At 46.8% G+C, this 21,520-nt stretch overlaps 1 protein-coding gene across 8 annotated transcripts in view; it reads right to left on the bottom strand.

Annotated features, from left to right (window-relative positions):
• SLC7A7 (solute carrier family 7 member 7) overlaps positions 1-21,520 on the bottom strand; it is a 34,424-nt gene that overhangs the window by 8,595 nt on the left and 4,309 nt on the right. For 5 of the 8 annotated variants that reach the window (XM_069595781.1, XM_069595779.1, XM_069595780.1 and 2 more), the window contains one exon: positions 17,765-18,304. In XM_069595781.1, the coding sequence (XP_069451882.1) occupies positions 17,765-18,263 (499 nt within the window). In that variant the 5' untranslated portion in view covers positions 18,264-18,304. Of the gene's footprint in view, positions 1-17,764; positions 18,305-18,396; positions 18,535-18,654; positions 19,659-21,520 lie in introns of those variants that run through there. The other 3 variants (XM_069595776.1, XM_069595778.1, XM_069595784.1) reach the window with 3 other exon arrangements.

Raw genomic sequence — 21,520 nt, 5'->3', positions numbered from 1 at the left:
TCCACAGGAAGATGGCCTGAAAATCACCTCGGACCCTTGACTCAGTTGCACCTCCAATCCTGCTTTGACCCCTGCTTTGGAGGAAGAAGCAACTGTGAAGAAGTCACTCCTATAATTTCTAAAGAGATGCTCCTCAATGGGCATGAAACCTAGTCTCCATGGACACCTAGAGAAGGAGGATAGTTCCAGCAATAAGGCCCAGCGTCAACTCTAGAACTAAGAGCAAGGAGGGTACCTGCATGGGCTAATCCAGAACAGAACAACTCAAATGCCAATCAAGAGTAGCTAAATGAATACAATGGAATACTACACAGCAATAAAAATGAATCATCTACAACCACAGACAAAATCTGCAATACACTTCACAAACATTAAGTGAACAAGCCAGACACGAGAGGACATACCCTTTGTGTCTATTTACATAAAAACAGGCTACTCTATGCTACTAGAAATCAGAACAGATTTCCCTTAAAGTGTGCATGGTGAGCATGGGGGAAGTGTCTTGAACAAAAGAAAGGTTCAGGCGGCTGCTTTCTACAATCTGAGGACACATCAAGCTGTACGCTTATAAAATGTGCACTGTTTCTTCTCTATATATACACTTGAATAAAAAATTAAAATTGAGGTTAGCTTGCTTTTAGCAAATCCATCCAGGTTATTAAAGATCCTCCTTTCTTCCCTTCATATTTTGCTAACCAGTTTTAACAGACAAGCCTAGAATCTGGGCAGGAATCAACCTCAGATGACCAGCGCAGAATGCTCAGAATCCACCTCTTTCTCTTTTTTTGGAAAGCCAGGTTATCACTTGTGGTGGGCATAGTAGTGACCCTGAGAAGCAGGAGAGTCAGCAAAAGACTTCTGATGTGAGAAAGACTTGGCTAGCTACTGCTGGCTTTGAGGATGGAAGGGGGTCATGAGCCCAGGAATCTGGGCAGCCCCTAGAAGCTAGAAAAGGTGAGAAAATGGAATCTCCCCTAGAGCCTCTGGGAAAGGAACCCAGCAACACTGACACCTTGACGTTAGCCCAGTGGGACCCATTTCAGACTTCTGACCTACTGAACTGTGAAACAATAAATTTGTGTTGTTTTAAACCACTACATTGGTGGCAATTTGCTGCAACAGCAATAGAAAACTAAGACATCACTGAATAGCTTCCTTTTTACACCCTAATCTCCAAGATCCTGGAGATGCCTAGTGGTCACTGTCATCACAACTAATTATAAATCCTTTCCATTTGTTTGAAGGGGGTAGTTGTTGTTGTTTAGTCACCAAGTCGTGTCTGACTCTTCACGACCCCATGAACAGAAGCACCTCAGGCTTGCCTGTCCCTCACCATCTCCCAGAGTTTGCCCAATTTCATGTCCATTGTAAGTGGGTAGTTAAAAACATTTAAAGCAATGGCATGCTTTATTACTACCTCAACTCTCTTGGTCTTGTTTCTTTGTTGGCCTAGATCTATTGGCTTGTTGGGTTTTTATTGAACCCTTTCCGAGGTGAGCAATTCTTCTGCAGTAAAGTTAGAGAAAAAGGGGGACTGTGGTGTCTCCTTTCTCTCTACCATCTACCATCACAGGTCTAGGTGACCCTAGGGCATCCAGCCTTTCTCCTGTTCTTCTGACTCTGAACATTGCTCTCAGAACCTTTTGTTGACCTTAGTCACTTCTTCAGGTCTTAGTTTATTAACCTGCAGGACACTCTCCTCACAGGTCTGGGCCACTCCTATATTTATTTAGTCTTGATTATGTCATCTCTCATTATCTCTGGTATATCTTATTTCTAAAAATCTAAGGTCATCAAAAATCAGTGAGTTCAACCACATCATCTTCTTCGGATGATTCTCCTATTCTTCCTAAAAAGAGATAATGTCACTATTTTATCAGAGTTTCATTTTGAAGACACCCCCGATCTTTGTTGTTTTTAAATCCCTGGCTATAAAATTATAATTCCTTGCCCTGAATTTTCCTGCAATCTCTTTGCCTAAAATTTAGAGTACATTTTGGAGGAAATTTAGCATTTTTTTTTTTCTGGGAAGTACCAGCTCTGAGAAGGCATAGTCACTTCCTCACAAGGATTCCACATTTCCCCTGGTTATAGAAAATAATAATTAATCTTTATCCTTTATATATTCACACTGAAGTCTTTATGGATTACATACCTTGATGTTTTGGATTTGATTTAAATAATCTAGTGGTGGGTGATGAAAGACTGGGTGGAGCATAGACACTGATAAACCAGTGGTGACAGTCATTGACCTGGTGTTTGAACCCTGAGAGTTCATTGTATAATTTGCTCTACTTTTGTATATATGAAAATTTCCACAACAAATCATTTTTTTAATGTAGAGAAGTACTGCTTCTGATAGAAAGCAACTGATTTTAGCCAAAGAAGCTCAGGGAATTGAAGTTTCCATTGCTACCATATTTCCCGTTTGTACAAATTTTATGATTTGTACTTAAGAGGAAAGTAAAATATTTATTCTTCTCATCTGATGCTGTGCAGTATACGCCCATAATTACATCATTCCCACTTCTTTTTGCTTTTGTCCTCTTGTTCTCTTTACCACGCTTCTTCCTTTAGGGTGAGGGGTTTACTTCCATGCTCTTTACTAAGGGAAACCTTCAGCAGAAATCCCTAGGTAAAACCCAAGAGCCCTCTAACAGCACCACGTAGTAATTCCTCCCATAGTAAGCAGACGGGATTAACAGAGGGTAGGCCCCTGGCACCCTTTCTAAGAGATGGGCCACATATCTGTAACGAGGAAGGAAGAGACTTCTCCTGCTTACTTGTGAGAAGCAGCCCCCCTGTAGGGAGAGAACTGGAAGCAGTAGCAGACAGTATTGTCCATTACATTTGCGGGGAAAGTGAAAAAGGAGAGGGAAAATCCTCTCCACAGGTTTCTGAATCTTGGTCCTGAAATTTCCCTCTCGCTGCAATCAATCCCAGAGGGAGCAGGCATCCCTTATTACCGCATATCCTCATACAAGTACCTCTCTTTGATACACTACAGCAATCTCAGCTCTTCTATAGGTCCATCACTTTTGAGCAAGGTATGCATCCCAGGTAGCTCAGTGGTAAAGAACCTCCTGCCAATGCAGATGTGGGCTTGATCCCTGGGTCGGGAAGATCCCCGGGAGGAGGAAATGGCAACCCAAGTATTCTTGCCTGAAAAATCCTGTGGACAGAGGAGCCTGGTGGGCTACAATCCACTGAGTCTCACAGAGCTGGACACAACTGAGCATACACGTGTGCTCTTTCACTGTCATGCTCTGATCAAACATGAAAGTGCTCCTTCCCACAGTAAAAGTAAAAAGCAAAGGTGTTTATTAGCCTCACTGAATGCTGATGAGTCCAAAAGCATCACTCCCAGTCTTCTAGCTTCTACAAATGCATTACTGAGCAACTTCTCACCTTTCTTCTTCTTTCCCTGTAATATCTCATAGCCTCCAAAATACCCAGATGAATACTTTCATCTGTGTATTTTTCTCCTTTCCTCTAAAATTTCAGTTTAAAGTTTTATTAAATGCACCTCTCCCAATCTCTATGAAATCTGCTCCTCACCAGAGTGTCTCTTTCTGGGTGTCTTAGCATTTACATTTCAGCACTCAGTTCTGTGTTCTTTTTCTTCCACATTCACAGCCTTCAAATGACAGAGATGATGATTCCACCTGCCACTCAGTTTGCTATCTCAAACTTCAAAGTCAGTCGTGACATGTCTCACATGTCTTCTGACTGGTGACATTATTCGTTCCTCAGTGGTCAACAATAGGATAGCAGTCCCTGAGCTTAACTGGGGTGAGCAAGCTCTTTGTCACATGATCCTCAAGAAAAACCACCCGTCTCTGCATTAGGCCAAGCTGTGTGTAGTCAGAGTCAACGGCTGTGGAGCAGCCTGGCCCCTTAGATGGAACATTCACACCTGCCAACACCAGACGCCTCCAGGGTACACTACCACAGCGGGTCCTCAGCAGGGCCAGATGTAAGCTCTCCAAAATAACCTCAGATCTGCTGCCTTAAGCCAGACATTTCAAGTGTTCCCCCCTTTCTCTACTACGGCTTGCTTTTTGTTTTGTTTTCTGGTTGTGCCACATGGCTTGCGGGATTCTTAGTTTCCCAACCAGGGATTAAACCCAGGGCCATGGCGGTGGAAGCCCCATGTCCTAACCCCCAGACCACCAGGGAAGTCCCACCACTGCTTGTTTTGGTTTTTGTTGTCTGATGGTGGTTTACGACTCTCTCTGCATCTCAAAAATCCCTTTTTCTTCTTAGCTTCCTTGATGGGTTATTTCTTTCTTCCAAGGAGCCGCTGTATTGCCCAGATAACAGATGACCCTCAGACTCTTTTACCTTTACAGGCTACAGAAATTTTGCTTACTGTAGCATCATGTGTGACAGCATCTGGCAGGAAGACACACAGAGCATAACCCTGTGGGTCACTCGATCAGATCCCTCCCACTCTGCCTAGTGGACTCAGCATTTCAGTTGCCGTGGCTCCGCACCGCCCAGATGAAGCAAGCAAACAGGCAGGCTCGCCTATTAAAGCACTCCATCAGCTCCCATCTTGAAGCTAGCGAGTCCTGGTTAACTGGATTCTTACTGGTTTGCTCAGCTAGGTCCAGTTCAGGTTCTAAGAAGCGGGACAGCAAGCCCAAGTCAGCATCAGAATGGCCCAAGGAATGTGAACCTGCAGCTCTGGGCCTCCACCTCTGCAATTCATAGAAGGGCTGCGATGGGGCTCCCCTGGGGAAGTCTGGTTATCTGCTTGCCTCCGGCTACCTTAGTTCATCACAAAACAAAATCCTCACATACAGAACTACCCAGATCAAGGCAAGCCCAGACCCTCACTTTGCTCTCCTGGCTCCACACAGGCATCACTTGACAAGCTTTAACAAAGTCCAGTGCTCGGGCCCCACCCAGGCCAAAGAAGCCAGGCTCTGGGGTGGAGCCCAGGCATCGGTATATTTTTAAAGCTCCCCAGGTGATTCTAAAGCTGCCAGTTGAGAACCTCTCTTCCCAAGGCCCCAGGTAGTTCTCCTCAGCAGCAACTTTCTGCTTCCTCAAGCCTTGTCCTCCAAGTCTACTCCCATTCTTCTACCCAGTGGTTCAGAGTTATTTGATTGACGAAGAAGAGAGGGAGAGGAAAGGGCCATGAATGTTTTTTAAACCCCCTTGGTGACTCCAATGTTCAGCTGAGATTGGGGCCCAAGCTCCTTTACCAGCCTCCTCTAGGCCATTTCCTTAACCTCTTCTGAGACAGAGAGAAAGAGAACAGGAAAAGAGATTACGGTGAACCCCTGAAAAGCCTTGGGGCTCAGGCCAGCACAGAGCCCCACCGCCCTCCCTGCTGGTGATGGGTCTGTTCCAAGGTCCATGGTGACCCCCTCCCAGAACGACTAGTCCCTGTGTTGCTGTCAATGTGGAACATGAAATGTAAGCTTCCTCGCTCCTAATGCACAATGGAAAACCCCTCTGGGAGAGGCAACCAGCTTCCAAGCAGAAAGTTCAAAGGGCAATAGGCAACTGGGGGCCCAGCGTCGCTGTTCCACCTCATTAGCCGCAAGGACATGAAGTCAGTGGTTCTGGTACCAGAAGAAGCTGCCCAAGGGCGGGGGCCAAAACTCCCAGAGATCTGAGGTCCTCGGGAGTCCATGAGCAGCTCAAGCAGTCGCCCTCCCCTCAGCCCACAGCAGCCATCGGCACCACCAGCACCCTGAGAGCCAGGAGCAGACAATGCCCTTCTGCCAAGATGAACATGGAGCCGGACCTTCTGTTCATTCCTCCAGCTGACATTCGCTGAAAAGTGCCTGCTGCTGCTAAGTCGCTTTAGTCGTGTCCAACTCTTTGGGACTCTATGGACTGTAGTCCACCAGGCTCGTCTGTCCATGGGATTCTCCAGGCAAGAATACTCGAGTGGGTTGCCATGCCCTCCTCCAGGGGATTTTCCCAACCCAGGGATCGAACCCACATCTCTTACGTCTCCTGCGTTTACCACTAGCACCACCTGGGAATCAACTATATGCACACATATAACCCTTTCCTCTTGAGAAAAGCACTTACTACACACAAATCACAAGGGTCAAGGATCAGGGACACCAAGACTATCTGATACTAAAGAGCAGTCTGTTCACAGCTCCCCTCCAGCCCCACATGTGTGCTGCTAGCCGACTGGTACGGAACACACAAGAGATAAACCATCCCATTACCCAAAGGCAAAGATCTAGACCAAAAAAACTGGGTCACAGGGAGGGTGAGTGTAGGCAAGACAGGAGCAGAAACATCCAGGGCCGCTAACAGTGGCCCAAAGCAGGGAGTTCCCTGGGGGTCTAGTGGTTAGGAGTCAGGCTTTCACTGCCCTGGTCCGGGTTCATTCCCTGGTTGAGGAACTCCCAAAAGCCAGACGTCAAAATAAATAAATAAACAATGGACCAAAGCACATTGGCTCCAGAGAAAGGGGAGTCAGTCAGGGCAGTCAGTCAGCTGTGTGAAGCTGGGTTTTTGGACACCTAGTCCTAACGACGCCACCTCCACCTCCCCAGCAAAGAGGAGGAGGAGTCTCAGCCATCCCTGCTGATCTCAAAGCTACTTAAGATTAAGACTGCTTTTAATCATCTAAATACAGAATACAGAAGTCAAGGTTTTAGAAATTAACAAGATGTATATGACTGTGAGTATAACTTGCAGCCACAGATGCCATTTTTGGCTGACAGTTATGTCACTCACATTCTTACGTGTGTGCATGCATGTGAGTTGATCAGTCGTGCCCAACTCTTTGCGACCCCATGGACTGTAGTTCACCAGGCTCCCCTGTCGATGGGATTTCCCCAGCAAGAACACTGGAGTGGGCTGCTTCTCCAAGGGATCTTCCTGACCCAAGGATCAAACCCAGGTCTCCTGTATTGTGGGCAGATTCTTTACTGTCTGAGCCACCAAGGAATCCCAACACTGTTGCATACATTATCTAATTTAATCAAACAGAGTAGGTTTATTATCTTCATCTTACAATTGAGGGAACTGAGGCTACTCACTGGCCAGCTCCAAGACTTGTACACGCTGCACTATACCATATGCTCTATTTGCATGCAAGGATGTGGGCCAGGGAGTGGGACTATTGCCCTCTGGGGTATCAGGGCTTCTGGCTACAAAGAACTGAAGCAATCCTCAAAGAGCTCCTAGAAGCCAGAGTAATTAGTTTCAGGAGGGGCCAAATGCACACCCCTCTGGCTGGGAAAAGTAACCATTTATAGCACCCTGGACAGGACAGCAAGGTTCCTTCAGAACTCAGAATTCATGCACTCATCCATTCATCCCCCCATGGATCCACCCATCCAACAAGCATGTGTTGAGCCTGAACCCACCATACTCCAGATCCAGTGCCCTGGGACTTCCCTGGCGGTCCAATGGCTAGGACTCCACGCTCCAATGCAGAGGGCCTTGGTTCGATCCCTGGTTGGGGAACTAGATCCCACATGCCCTACGTAACTAAGAGTTTGCATGCACAGCTAAAGATCCCACATGCCACGGCGAAGACTGAAGATTTCACATGGTGCAACTAAGACCTGGCGCAGCCACATAAATAAGTTTTCTAAATATTAAAAATAAAAACCGTCTCCAGACTTCCCAGAAAAGTGAACATGGCCAATTGCAAGAATCAGGTGCTGTGAAAGTCACTGAGAGACAACCCATCCATTCTGGGGCAGCAAAGTGGGTTCAGTCAGACACCAGGGCCATTGCTACCTGGACCGAGTGTAGAGGCTCATGCTGGGGTTGAGGGAAGGGAGGCGGAATTCCTGGCGGGGGGGCACCTTGTAGTTACCCTAACAATGAAATCAGCAAAGAGCGGAGTCACCCATGCATACAAACAACTTATTTATGCAATAATCGGTCAATGATTCCAAGATCCATTTGCAATACTAGTTAGTTGATCAGCAGCTTTAAAGGAAGATTATGCCTGTAAAGGAAATACATGCCACCCCGAAAGAAGCAGAATCTTTATTTGCTCTCTCGAAACTGTCACTGATGAAAAGGATGAAAGTACGGTAGAAGTACAGATCATGCTTCTAGAGGCAGAATCCCCTTCTATAGATGAGGAAACCGAGGCTAATAAATTCAACCTGCCTGATTCCATGGTCTTAACCACCCTGCACCACTACCTCTTAAAGGGGTGAGGGGATGCTCTGCACCATTCAAGGGACAGAGATGCTGACTCTGGGCACCCAAGCATTCCAATGAAGAAGACCTCATTGTAGGCTAAGAATACTTCATCCAAGTTGAGAAATACATCCCCAAACCAACATAAGGCAGGCTTGTCTTTCCCATAAGCTCCTCCCTCAGCCTGAGTCCCTGCCTCTAACAACTGCCCTTCTTGCCTGCAGAGTCCATCCTTTAGAAAGCACACCTACATTTCCTCACCTGCCCTTGTCTCCACAATGCAGCTGCATGACTCCAGTGAAAAACCTGCCAAAGTGCTCCTTGACTTCCTTCTTCTCAAGTCTAATGCTGTTCTGCTCCTGATCTTACTTAACAGTTCTTCCAAAACAGACTAATTTTGAGTGCAAACCAACCTCTCTTGGGAGCGCTGCCTTTCCTCTGAACACTTTACATATCTGTCTCTCCCGTCAACTGTGAGCTCTGTGCGGGTCGACACTGGGTCACACTTACCCTTGTATCCCCAGGCCCTAACCCAGAACTAGGCATAGAGTAGATACCCAATAAATCTTGCAGGATGAATAAGCCACCTGTCTGAAATCTAACTCTACCCTCATTGCCCTGAAAGTTCCCTCTCCAAAGTCACCAGTTGACTTCGATCACCAGTTGATCTTCATGTTGATAAATTCAACTCCACTTGGCCCTATCTAGCTTGACCTCCTAGCAGATTGGACACTGTCGGCCACTGACTTCTCAAATTGCTCTCCTCTTTGAAGAATTCTAAGAGTATATCCTAAGCCCTTTTCTGTTCCCTTTCTTATTCTCTCCTAGGATGATCTCATCTCCTACTATGATTTCAACTATACATTGATGATTCCCAAAAGTATATCACCCGCCCAACTGTCATGATTCCAGATACATATGAATATCCAACCACCTACACAGCCTCACCAGGCACAATTGATCCCAACAATTTCCAGCAAACCTACTGCTCCTCCAGTGCTCCCCCATAAGTAAATGGCAACACCCTTCACCCAGTTGCCCGAGCCAGATGCCAGATCGGAGTATCTTATCATCATCGACAACCTCTACCTGTATCTAATCGGTATCCAAGTCTTAACCAGTCCCTTCATCCCTAAAACATGACTCCAGTCCAAGCCACCATCATTTCTCACTTCATCATCTCTCCTCTCTCTCAAGATCATGGCAACAGCTTCCTAACTGGTCTCCCTGCTTTCCATCCTGCAAAGTCAGAATAATCTTTCTAAAAATCACAAGTTCTAAAATCTAAATCACAAATATCACTCCCCTGCTTTGAAAGCCCAAAGAGGTTTTTCATTGCTTTAGAAGAAACCCACCAAGGGACTTTGCTGGTGGTCCAGTGGTTAAGACTCTGCCTTTCGATGCAAGGGGCATGGGTTCAATCCCTGGGTGGGGAACTAAGGTCCAGGAAAAAAATGTAATTTCTCCCTAACTTTTAGGACTTCCCTGGTGATACAGTGGTTAAGACTTCATTTTCTAATGCAGGTGGTGTGGGTTCAGTCTCTGGTTGGGGAGCTAAGATCCCTCACAGCCTCATGGCCAGAAAACCGAAACATAAAACAGAAGCAACACTGTAACAAACTCAGTAAAGACTTTAAAAAATGCCCCACATCAAAAAAAAAACAAAAGGCAACTCACCAAACTCCTTAATAAAGCATGTGCTATGGATCGTGTTTTCCAAAGACATCTAGGCAATATCTCCCATCCCACGTGTGCTTTTCATACACTGTGATTTTAACACTCTGCCCATCAAGAGATAGGGTCTGTGCCTCTTCTTCGGAAACTGGATGGTATTCTGTGAATGCTTCTACCCACATAGTACTGTAGCAGGAGGGATACCATGCAACTTCAGAGGCTAGGTCATAAAAGGCAAGGCAACTTCCACTTTGCTTGGTTGGATACTCATTCTTAAAGCCTTCGGTCACAAGTAGAACAGTCTGACTGCACTGAGGCTGTCATTACGGGAGGAAGCTCATCATAGTCCATAAGGAGAGACCACAGGGAAAAGCCGCAACCCAACTTGAGAAAAAGATGCCCATCTAGTCCCCATCTGCTTCAACATTCCTCTGTTTTACAGCTCCTGCCACCATCTAACTACAATCACATAAGAGCCTGAGCCAGAACTGCCCCCACTTAGCTCTTTCCAAATTCCTGAGAAGAACCATGAAAGAATAAAATGACTGTTTGAAGTCATTTAGTTTTGTGTGATTTGTTACACAGTGATAAAAACAAGAACAGTCTATAAAGACCTGGACAACTTATCTGACAGACCTTCATCTACCTCTACAAGCCAACTCTCAACATTTCCTACCTCAAACTCAATATCTGAACCCCTGAGACTCCCCTGGTGGTGCAGGGGTTAAGAATCTGCCTGCCAATGCAGGGAACACGGGTTCAGTTCCTGGTCTGGGAAGATCCCACATGCCTCGGGGCAACTAAGCCCATGCACCACGGCAACCGAAGCCCTCACACCAAGAGCCTGTGCTCCACAGGCAGAGAAACCACCGCAATGCGAAGACTGCACACCGCAATGAAGAACAGTCCCTGCTTACAGAAGCTAGAGAGAGCCTGGGTGCAGCAACGAAGACCCAGTGCAGCCAAATATAAATAAATAAAAATCTTTTAAAAGTAAACAAATAAAGTTTATTTTAATAAAATTAAAAAAAAAAGACTCCAAGCTTCTACTGCAGGGGGTGACCAGGTTTGAGCCCCGGTGAAGAAACTAAGCTCCCATATGCCAAGCAGCCAAAACAAAAACCAGAAAACTTGAACCTGAACTCCTTTCAGTGTCCCAAAGACGTCCATTCTTGCTGCTTGAGATGCTCCTCTTCCCTCTCTACTCTCGATTAATTCTTCTTCATCTAGGTGCCAGTTTAAACTTCGTTTTAGAGAGTTTTCAAACCCCTAGGCTAGTTCAGTTTTCCTCCTGTAGCTCCCTGGGCCTTGAAAATCACAATGCTTAGCGTGATCTACTGTAATCTTGAGTTACCCATCCTGCAAACACACAAGCACAACACACACTGAGACCTTCATAAAGTCAATGACCAGCGCTGGGAAAATGGCAAGTGTTTCGTGAATACTAGCTGAATGTTCAGTCTCAGCCCCATCTCTTCCCTGAGCTCCCAAAGGGCACACCCACCTACCATCCTACAAGTAAATTTCAACTTCAACATGATTCTCTCCTCCCCTTCCCCATAAGTGATGCCACTACCTACCAGCTGCCCAGACCAGAAACCTCATCTCATCATTGAAAGAAGTATGTATCAGGCTCCTCTCTGTTTCTCTGTTGGGTGTACAGTGGACCATAAGACAGGCTCAGCCCCTGTGGCACAGACTCACAGGCTTGTGGATGTTTTCCTCACCACCTGCCTCTCTTACGCCAGACATTCCAGTAAGAGTTATTGGTTGCACCAGTTATAATTTCTTAATACTCTCCTATCTATCCTGTCCACCTCACCGACTGCTGCCCTAGTTCAGGCTTTTCTAGTTTTGCCTAAATCCCTAAGCGAGCTTCCTAACCCGTGTCTCTGCCTCCAGCCTTGCTCTTATGTCCCACCCCGACTGCATCCCTTCCTCCTTCAAATCCTGGAACAGCTCCTTGTATGCTTCGGAAGAAAATCTAAACCTACTAGGAAGGTTTGGCCTTGTGCACTAACCCCTTACACCCCTTGTGCCCTCACATCCCACAGTCCCCCACACATACCCCACACCCCCACACTTCTTCTCACCTTGTCCCTTAACATTGCCTTTCCCTGGGCCTAGAATTCCTTGCCCCTTCTCCACTTAACAGATATTTACTAAGTATCTAGCAGACATCAGTACACAGCACTGATCAAGGTGCCAGAGACTCAGTAGTGAGCAAAACCGAGTCCTTACTCTCATGATGTTTATACTCTAGAGGGAGAGAGACAATAAGCAAATACATAATCAATGTCAGGTGGTAAGGAGTCTATAGACAAGAGACTTCCCTGGCGGCCCCGTGGTTAAGACTCTGCACTTCCACTGCAGGGGGCACGGGTTCCACCCTTGTTTGAGGGAACTAAGATCTTGCATGGCTCACTGCATGACCAAAAAAAAGCCTCTACAGAGAAAAATAAACCAGCTAGAAGACTGAGAGTAAGCATTTTAGACAAGGCAAGCCTTCAGCAAGGTAATGTTTGTGCAAAGACATGATGGAGTGAGGGAATAAATTCTAAGAGTCTTCCAGGAAAAAAGGAAAAATAAGTACAAAGTCCCTGAAGCAGGTACATTCCAGGCAAACTGGAAGAAAAGCAATAAGGTCAGAAGCTGGAGCAGAGAGTGGGGGCAAGAGGTCTGAGGCAAGTTACTTATTGTCAGATGGCATTGGCCTTGCGGGCTGTGGTGAGTGGGTGTTTCATGGGCCCCTTGACTTCTTTCCATCCTTCAGTGTTGACAGTGGATCTCATCTCCCGCTCCCAGCGCTCATTAGCCCACCCCACCCACTCCCAGCGCTCATCACATACAACTGACTACTTTTGCTCTTCTAGTCCACCGACTATGAGCTCCCTGCAGGAAGGGCTCTTAACCTTTCAGCTCCATATTTTATAGAACCCACCACATTCAGTAAATTTTCCTCAAATAGTCAAAACTTTCTTTGTTCTGGTTACATGCCCTGCAAACAATTCCCGGATTACAATTAATAGATGGGTTCCCCAGTGACTACAGTATTAGGAAAGGGGTGTTTTGATCATGAACATATGACTTCTGGTCATTAGAAACCATACAGGTATGTTCACCATGTACACTAATAGGCTGACATCACCATGGACACATCAGCCTCTTTTTAGGTAAGTGTGGTGGTGATGGTGTAGTCACTAAGTCATGTCTGACTCTCTGCGACCCCATGGACTGTAGCCCGACAGGCTCCTTTGTCTATGGGATTTTACAGGCAAGAATACAAGAGCAGGTTGACATTTCCTTTTCCAGGGGATCTTCCCAACCCAGAGATCAAACCTGCATCTCCTGCATTGGCAGGGGGATTCTTTACCACTCACTGAGCCACCAGGGAAACCCAGGTAAGCGTGACTTGGTGGGAAAACGACAACTCTGCGTCACAACAAAGGCATGGCTCCTGAAAGGGCATATGAACAGCTCAGCAGAAGCCCCAGACACCCCCCTTCAACCTCATCAGTCATGACTGACTGCCCACCTCCCTGTTTCAGAAGGTAACCCCATCAACCTTCCATCTGTCCAAGCCTGAATCCTTAGCATCATCTCTGAGAGCTTGTATGTCCTCCACAACCAGAATCAGAAATTCTACCTATTTCTTTATCTATTCCTTCATCTCCCTTACAGTGTAGGCCTTCACCACTCTTCAGGTTTCAGCTCCCTAACCTGGTCTCCCTACCTTCTATCCCTCACTTTTTTCAAAAACATTCTCCACAAAGTCAGAGTTCCTCTTCAAAGCAACTCTTGACTTCATGTCTCCACTTCTTTTTTTTTTTTTTTCCATGTCTCCACTTAAAGTCAAAAATTCTTGCCTGCTCTCAAGATACAGTCTAACCTGTTTAGGCCCCTGCTGAGCTGGCCCTGAGGCTACATTTCCAGACTCTCCCTTCTCACCCTTCTCCTACCCACATTCCAGCCACATCAACCACCTGGAATGCTTGAACCTGGACTGGCTCTGTGCCTTTTTGCGCCCAGCACCTTCGTACGCAGTTCCCTCTGTGAGAAATGTCTGAGGACACAGCTATGTATATATTCAAATTTCCGTGCAGACATCACAGTCCCTGCGCTCTCTTCCTAAGCACTCCTCCCACAAGAAGAAAGCCATCTTGTCTGCTCCTAGAGTCTCTCTTTTCTCGCTGCTTGTAAACCATTTCCTCTCCTTACTTCCAGGTTTTCTCTTGAAGGATTGTTGTTGTTTAGTCACTAAGTCGTATCTGACTCTCTTGCGACCCCATGGACTGTAGCCCGCCAGGCTTCTCTGTCCACGGAGTTTCCCAGGCAAGAATGCTGGAGTGGGTTGCCATTTCCTTCTCCAGGGAATCGTCCAGCTCCAGGGATTGACCTCGGGCCTCCTGCACTTCAGGAAGATTCTTTACCTACGGAGCCACTCCTGAAGGGTTATGGTTAGATAAATGAGATATTACTGCCTAGATGCTATCTGGACAGAATGCCTTAGCATCTGACTTGTACTGTGTGTGTTCAGTTGCTCAGTCGTGTCCAATTCTTTGTGGCCCCATGTACTGTAGCCTGACAGGGTCCTCCATCCATGAGATTCTCCAGGCAGTAATACTGGAGTGGGTTGCCATTCCCTACTCCACTGACTTGTACTGAGTGCTCATTAAACAAAAGCTGAAGGAAGAAACTCATGAATCATATGCCCCTAAATTCTTACTTACAATCTCAGTTGCCCTTCTGAACCTTCTTGCCGATCTCTATGTGCCTCTGAAGATTATTAGAGATAGAACAAAGTCCTACAAGCAACCGGGAGAGGGCAGTTTTAAACATCACAATCATTGAAACGGTATACTTGAGTCATGATTTATGATTTTCACTGAATCTCATGTCATGCTCCTAGAACCTTGGAAGTAACAAGTCACTACACACAGTTATTGAGCCAGCCTCAAACACAAGTCTGGTATGCTTTTCACTCTATTGGGCTTATCTCAAATATATGCCATAAAACCAGGCACAAAGCTCTGTCTTTTATTAACCAGGGAGCTGTCCAGACTAATCATAACTGTGGCTACTTAACATATATTCTGAGGAGGACGCACATGTGTGCCTATGGGTACCTAGTGCACAAGAGTTTGAGTACCTCCCTACTCCCAAACTAGAAGCAGCAAATTAAAAAGACTACTGAAGGCAGGCCCAAGGTCAGAATCAAGGGGAAACAGCTGTCAGAGAAGACACAGATCAAAATCATGAAAGGAGAAAACCTGAGGCCCTGAAGTCAAGCCAGTCCTCTGAGGCCACTGAAGAAGCAAATATTTATCCCCACCCCAGGGGCCTGGAAAGGCCTCAGTCATATAAGCTTTGACATGTACAGCGGGGTGACCCTGAGTCACACACACGAGTCACATTATGCAGGCAAGAATACATAGCGCTGGTTTGAAAGAGATTTCAATCAAGACAGCTAAAGTAGAATTCAAGGGCTTAAAGGAATGCAGCTGTCTTGGAAATCTTACTTAGGTGGAATAATCCTTACTCTACACAACATATGTAACTATATGCCCACGTCTGAGGCGACTCCAAGACCAACAGATCCTAAAATTAGTTTCACTAGTAAGTCATCCTACCAAATCATCTGTTAATGATGCCAGAGAAAACTATAGATCGTATTTAAGACCTCAAGGGAAAATTCCCTTCCTACAACACAGGGCAGTGGCTTTGCCCCTCCCTGAGCAGTGCCAGCATGACACACAGCCCCACACACAGCCCAAGCCCATGCACGGGCACACGCAGCACAGGAGGCGCCCACAGAGCACAGCGGCTCTCTGCACAACCGCCATAGGAGGGAGGCTGGAGAGGGAGCTAAGAGTGAAATGGGGCGGCGGAAAAACTGAAAGGGAAGAGCACACGAGGGTGACGAAAGGCTTGATCCAGCAAGCCGACGCCCACCAGGTACACACTCAGCTGTACCTGACACAAACGCCTGTGCCCCATGGCTGCCCCAAATCAGCTTCCCCACAGCAGGCGCAAGGAGGGATCTCCAAGGCCCTAGGGCCTCCCACGCTGGGAGGGCACTTTTCCGGAGCAGAGGCAGCTGAGGGATGGGGCTGCAGAGGATCAGCTCCTGGGCACTTCCACGTGGCTTTGCTAAATGTAAAATTTTAAATAATATTTATGAGATAGAGAAAAGGCCAGGGTAAGTTGAAATGATAGTTCTAAGAATCTAAGGACTTCCCTGGTGGTCCAGTGGCTGAGACTCCACATTTCTAACACTGGGGGCCAGGGTTCGATTCCTGGTCAGGGAACTAGATCCCACATGCTGCAACTAAGACCTGGCTCAGCCAAATAAATAAATATTTTAAAAAAAAGAAGAAGAAGACGACTCTAGCCCACAAAGAATGTAAACTGGTACAGCCACTATGGAGAACAGTATAGAGGTTCTTCAAAAAAAACTGAAACAGAGTTGCCGTATGATCCAGCAATCCCACTCCTGGCAGATACCTGGACAGAACTGTAATTCAAAATGATACATGAAGCCCTGTGTTCACAGCAGCACCATTCACAATTGCCAAGACATGAAAACAAACTAAATGTCCATTGACTGATGAATGGATGCAGCGTATATACACAATGGAATATTAGTCAGCCATAAAAAAAGAATGAAAGAATGCCATTTGCAGCAACGTGGATGGACCTAGAGGTTATCATACAAAGTGAAGTCAAACAAAGACAAATAGCATATGAATCACTTATATATGAAATCCAAAACATGGCACAAATGAACAGACTCAAGGAGAAGACCTGTGCTTGCCAAGAGGGAGCGGGGAGAGGAGGGAAGGACTGGGAGCTCGGGATTGGCAGACATCAATTATACATGGGCTCCCAGGTGGCATCAGTGGTAAAGAACCCACCTGCCAATGCAGGAGATGAAAGACATGTGGGTTCAATCCCCCGGGTTGGGAAGAATCCCTGGAGGAGGGCATGGCAACCCACTCCAGTATTCTTGCTTGGAGAATCCCATGGACAGAGAAGCCTAGTAGGCTATAGTCCGTAGAGCTGCAAAGAGTTGGACACGACTGAAGCAATTTAGCACCCACACAACTATTATATATAGAACAGATAAACAACAAGGTCTTACTGTATAGTACTGCTGCTACTAAGTCGCTTCAGTCGTGTCCGACTCTGTGCGACCCCATAGACGGCAGCCCATCAGGCTCCCCGTCCCTGGGATTCTCCAGGCCAAGAATACTGGAGTGGGTAGCCATTTCCTTCTCCACTGTATAGTACAGGGAACTATATTCAATATCCTGTGATATTCCATAATGGGAATAAATATAAAAAAGAATGCATATGTATTATAACTGAATCACTTTGCTGTACAGCAGAAATTAACACAACCCTATAAATCATACTTCAATAAAATAAATTTAAAAAAAGAAAAGAATCTAGCCCACAAAAAACTCATGCAAACACAATAGGATATTCAAGGGAGTGTTATCGGTAAGATTGAAAAACTGGGACCAACTGAAATTGCCATTAACAGAGGCCTGATTGGTTAAATAAATATAGCCTTAAAATTAACATGGAATAACTTGGAAGCTTTTTTTTTTTTTCAGTAGATCTGTATGTCAAAAAGAACACTACTGATAAATTCTGGGAAAAAAATAACTGTAGAAATATGTGTACTATAACCCCATTTTTGTAAAACAGAACAAAACTGTATCTCTTAAAGGTAAAGGTCAGCAAGGGCAGAGACTGTTAATGATGTTTGCAGTGAGAAGCTGGAAGAAAGGATTTATTTCTTTGGACACTGAAGCCCTTTGAATTTTCACACTTAGCACACACACGAAGAACAGCAAAAGTGTTTGTCCGAGGCATTCCTTTCCAGCTCCTTATCAGCTAAGCTGACTCACACCCCAGCCTCTGCCCCAGCCCCACTTACAGATGCAGGCAGCAGCCAGCAGGCGGACAGCGGCATAGGGGGCCAAGCAGTTTGGGAAGATGGGCTGCACCAGGTAGTTGGCAAAGGTGATGGCGATGACGGCCTGGCTGGTGGGCTCGATGATGAGGAGCGAGGTCCAGAGACGGACGAAGGCAAGGAGTCCCCCAAAGGCCTCAAGGATGTAGGCGTAGCTGGCCCCAGATTTCTTAATGGTGGTGCCCAGTTCTGCATAACAAAGTGCCCCGAAGACAGAGAAGAGGCCCCCCATTGCCCAGATAACCAGGGAGAGGCCAAAGGAGGCACTGTAGATGAGCACGCCTTTGGGGGAGACAAAGATGCCTGAACCAATCATGTTCCCCACAATCAGGCACACGCCATTCAGCAGCGAGATCTCCTTCTTCAGCTTCACCTGCTCGGGCTTGGGGCTGGCCTCCCTGCCCAAGAGGGTGGCATCCTTCTCATGGTGGGAGGCCATTTCATATTTAACGCCGTCAACCATAGTGGAGAAGAAAGCCTTCACCAGCTTCCTGGCATTGCCCTCTAAGGAAGAAAGATGAAGATATATATCAGGTTGGCAATTACTGAGAACTCTGTGCCCCAGAAGCCAGCATAGGCAATCCACCCATGCCCACCATTTCGGGGAACTTTTGCCTCTGAATGGAATCTCTCCTCCATCTGGCTCATCAAAATGACTCCAATTTGAATCTTGAAAGAAAGGCACTCATTCCCCAGAGAGAAAACACGTTTTCCACTAGGCCGGCGCTTTCCGCCTGATTTGCAAAATGGAAAACCAAATTCTGGTTCTATGAGCTCACTGGAAACAGGAAGACGAGCAATTTGGCAATTCCAAGATGTCACTATCATGACGTCAGCCTGTGTTTCAGCCTTACCCCCTAAAAATCTGTCTTCCCTCCAATTTCAGCCTCATCTCTCACGTGATGAGATGCAACCTTGGAAACCAAACTTGCAAGCAGCAAACCTGTGGGTTCTCAACACAACACTGCCCTTTTCACCCAAGGACCCTGGCTCTGGCAAACCTAAAGGCTTCAGAGATCTCTTTCTCTGGAAACTCACAGCCATGCCCCTGCCCAGGGAGCATCCCTTAACAACCGTCAGCTGAACTCTTCAGTCCCAGCAAAGCCCAAGCAGCCCAGCCCCGTCCAGAAAGAAGACAGGCCCTTCTCTTTTCCATGCTTTTCCTTTCCCAGATAACACAACCCCTAGTACTGCAGGCCTCTAGCCATCAAAACTCTGCATAGTTGCATCACCCAAAAAAAGTACGGATGAGAAATCGATGCTCCAAATGTACAGCCCAACTAGAGACAACTAGAGGCTGCTGATGACCACTCCCCACCCAGGTGTTGCTGCTGCAGAGACAACACCAAAGCCGAGGCAAGGAAACAGCTGAAGGGGTAGCAAATGCCAGGCATCTCAGAGCAGCAAAAGCTAGGAGGAAGACAGGCCAGGCTGGCCAAGCAAGTGGATAGATCCTAGGGCTAGAGGCTCTCAGGAAAGGAGGCGACTGGACACGGCAGAGCAGTGAAGGGAGACTGGGCAAGATGAGGAGGGCTGAGCAGAAGCAGGGAAGCACACTCACTCCCCAGCCCTGAAGGAAGCAGGGCCCCGGCAGCAGCCAGCCACACAGAGACCAGCCTCTGGGAGCTGTGGTCTGATCCCTCCTGCGTTCCAGTGAAAGGAAAGGCTGGGCAAATGCTTGTGGATTTAAGTCAAATCAAGAAGTCAAGAAGGGAGGAGGGACGAAGAGAGAGGGGTGTTAAGCAACTGTCTGGGTCCAAGGTTCGCTGGCCTTTCACATCTAGAAGAGGAAGGCTAGGAGCTCTTGGCTCAGCAGTTTCTGTGATAAGAAGGCGCTCTCTCAGGAATCTCCTTTGTCAGCTCTGCTCCAGGACTGGGGGCCCAGAAGAAAGGACTGATGGTCAGCTGAGTGCAGTTTCTGCAACCCCAGGGAAGTTCCCCCCCAACTCCGAGCAAATCAGCTGAGGACAGGGCTGCGCTAAGAAAGAAGGCACAGCCCTCTCTCCTGGTCCCCCAGGCCCCACCTTAGCCCAACTTCTCTCACCCCCCACAAGAAAGGCAGGAAGGCGGCACATTGTGAACAGAGGTTTGTTCACATGCAGATTAGAGAAGTGTAAGTACAGTCCAACTCGTGATCGAATGTCCTAAGAGAACTCTGCACACTTCCCCACAAACAGTGACAGTGGCTGCCCGGAATCTGTGCCACGACCGGAGGGCTGAGCCCAGGCTGCTCCCAAGATCAAAATATGAGACTCGAACCTCTGACTATATCTGTGGCCCACTCGCATGTCCTTTCATCCTTGAGAAAATATACCAGGATCTCTGCATAAATTCCTACAAACACCTTCCCCAAATACAAGTTTACTCCAATTTCCTTAAAATATGGGGAAAGAATTTTTATTTCCAGAATTTTATTCTGGAAAGAACCTCTCCAGAGCTATACTGGAGAGGTCCAAAACAGAGGAAGTTGAGCATTTGAGGGAAAGCAAAAATTCTGTTTCTTAGGCAGACGCTTTAACCTCTGAGCCACGCCCTTTTTACAGGCTACTTAAAATAAATTTGGTATTCCTGGTTTCTTTTACGAATAGAAATGTGTTCATTTTGAAATGCAACTGTCTTTCTATCCCTTCTCATGACCTTTCACAGCCTCTTTCCTTATTTAATTATCAGAGAACTAAGATCTAAAAAGCCCCAGGGGGCCTTATCTCCACCCTACCTCCCCCCAATCTAGTCCTTTAAACTTTTTTTTTCCCCAGGAAGCTGATTCTGCTGTTAGCCTCCCCAGAGATCACGTGTCTCCCAAGCCACCCTCACAAAGACATCTTGAAATCCATCCAGAAGACTGTCCTTTTCTCCCAGCTCCCCGCTAAATGCTTCTATAACAGTGAAAGTGAAAGTGAAGTCGCTCAGTGTCCGACTCTTTGCGACCCCATGGACTGTAGCCTACCAGACTCCTCTGTCCATGGGATTTTCCAGGCAATAGTACTGGAGTAGATTGCCGTAACTGTCATTTATTGAGCACTTACCTAAGCCAGAAACACTGCTAAACATCTACATGCCTTATCTCATTTAATTCCTCCAGCAGCCCATAAGGCAGACACTAAGTCACTTCCCAGGATGCCAAAGTAGCAAGGTAGGTGGGCAGGCTAGCCAACACAACCCAAGCTCTGTTTCTTCAGCCTCCCCACCCACTCTGACCTGCCCAGTCTCTAGCCCTCCTCCTAGGCAAGAAAGCACTTTAGATGGCTCCCTAATGAATTATCTACAGAAGGATGTGATTAGAATAAAAGAAAGTCTCTGCCATCCTTCAGCCTGAAGTCCAGGCTAAAGACTCCAACAAAGCCTGTCCATCTCCTTCCTAATTGCTTCTTCCTTTTCTCATCCCTTTGCAGGGATGAGTGGCAATTACAAGTCCTCCTGGCAGTGCTGCTATTAGGGTGCCGACTTCTAAAGCAAACAAAACACACGGAAACACATCATCATGCCAGGCTTTTTAAGATCAAATTCCCTGGCACCAAGGATGGGCATGTGTCCTAATGGGACATAGTGGAAAGGGATGAAGGAGACGAGGGAAGACGAAACTGCGACAGTAAGTGGGGAGAGACGTGTGCAGGGATTAGTTCCTGGTTGGTCCTACCTGAAAAGTGAAATCTTCATCACCCACTGGGGGTGAAACTCACATTCCAGCAAACAGCACACCCTAGTGGTCTCACCAGGAAA

Source organism: Ovis canadensis, chromosome 7 (assembly GCF_042477335.2).
Source record: "Ovis canadensis isolate MfBH-ARS-UI-01 breed Bighorn chromosome 7, ARS-UI_OviCan_v2, whole genome shotgun sequence".
Classification (NCBI taxonomy): Eukaryota; Metazoa; Chordata; class Mammalia; order Artiodactyla; family Bovidae; genus Ovis; species Ovis canadensis.
Note: the sequence above shows the minus strand (reverse complement) of the source record. Positions and strands in the feature narration are given on the sequence as shown.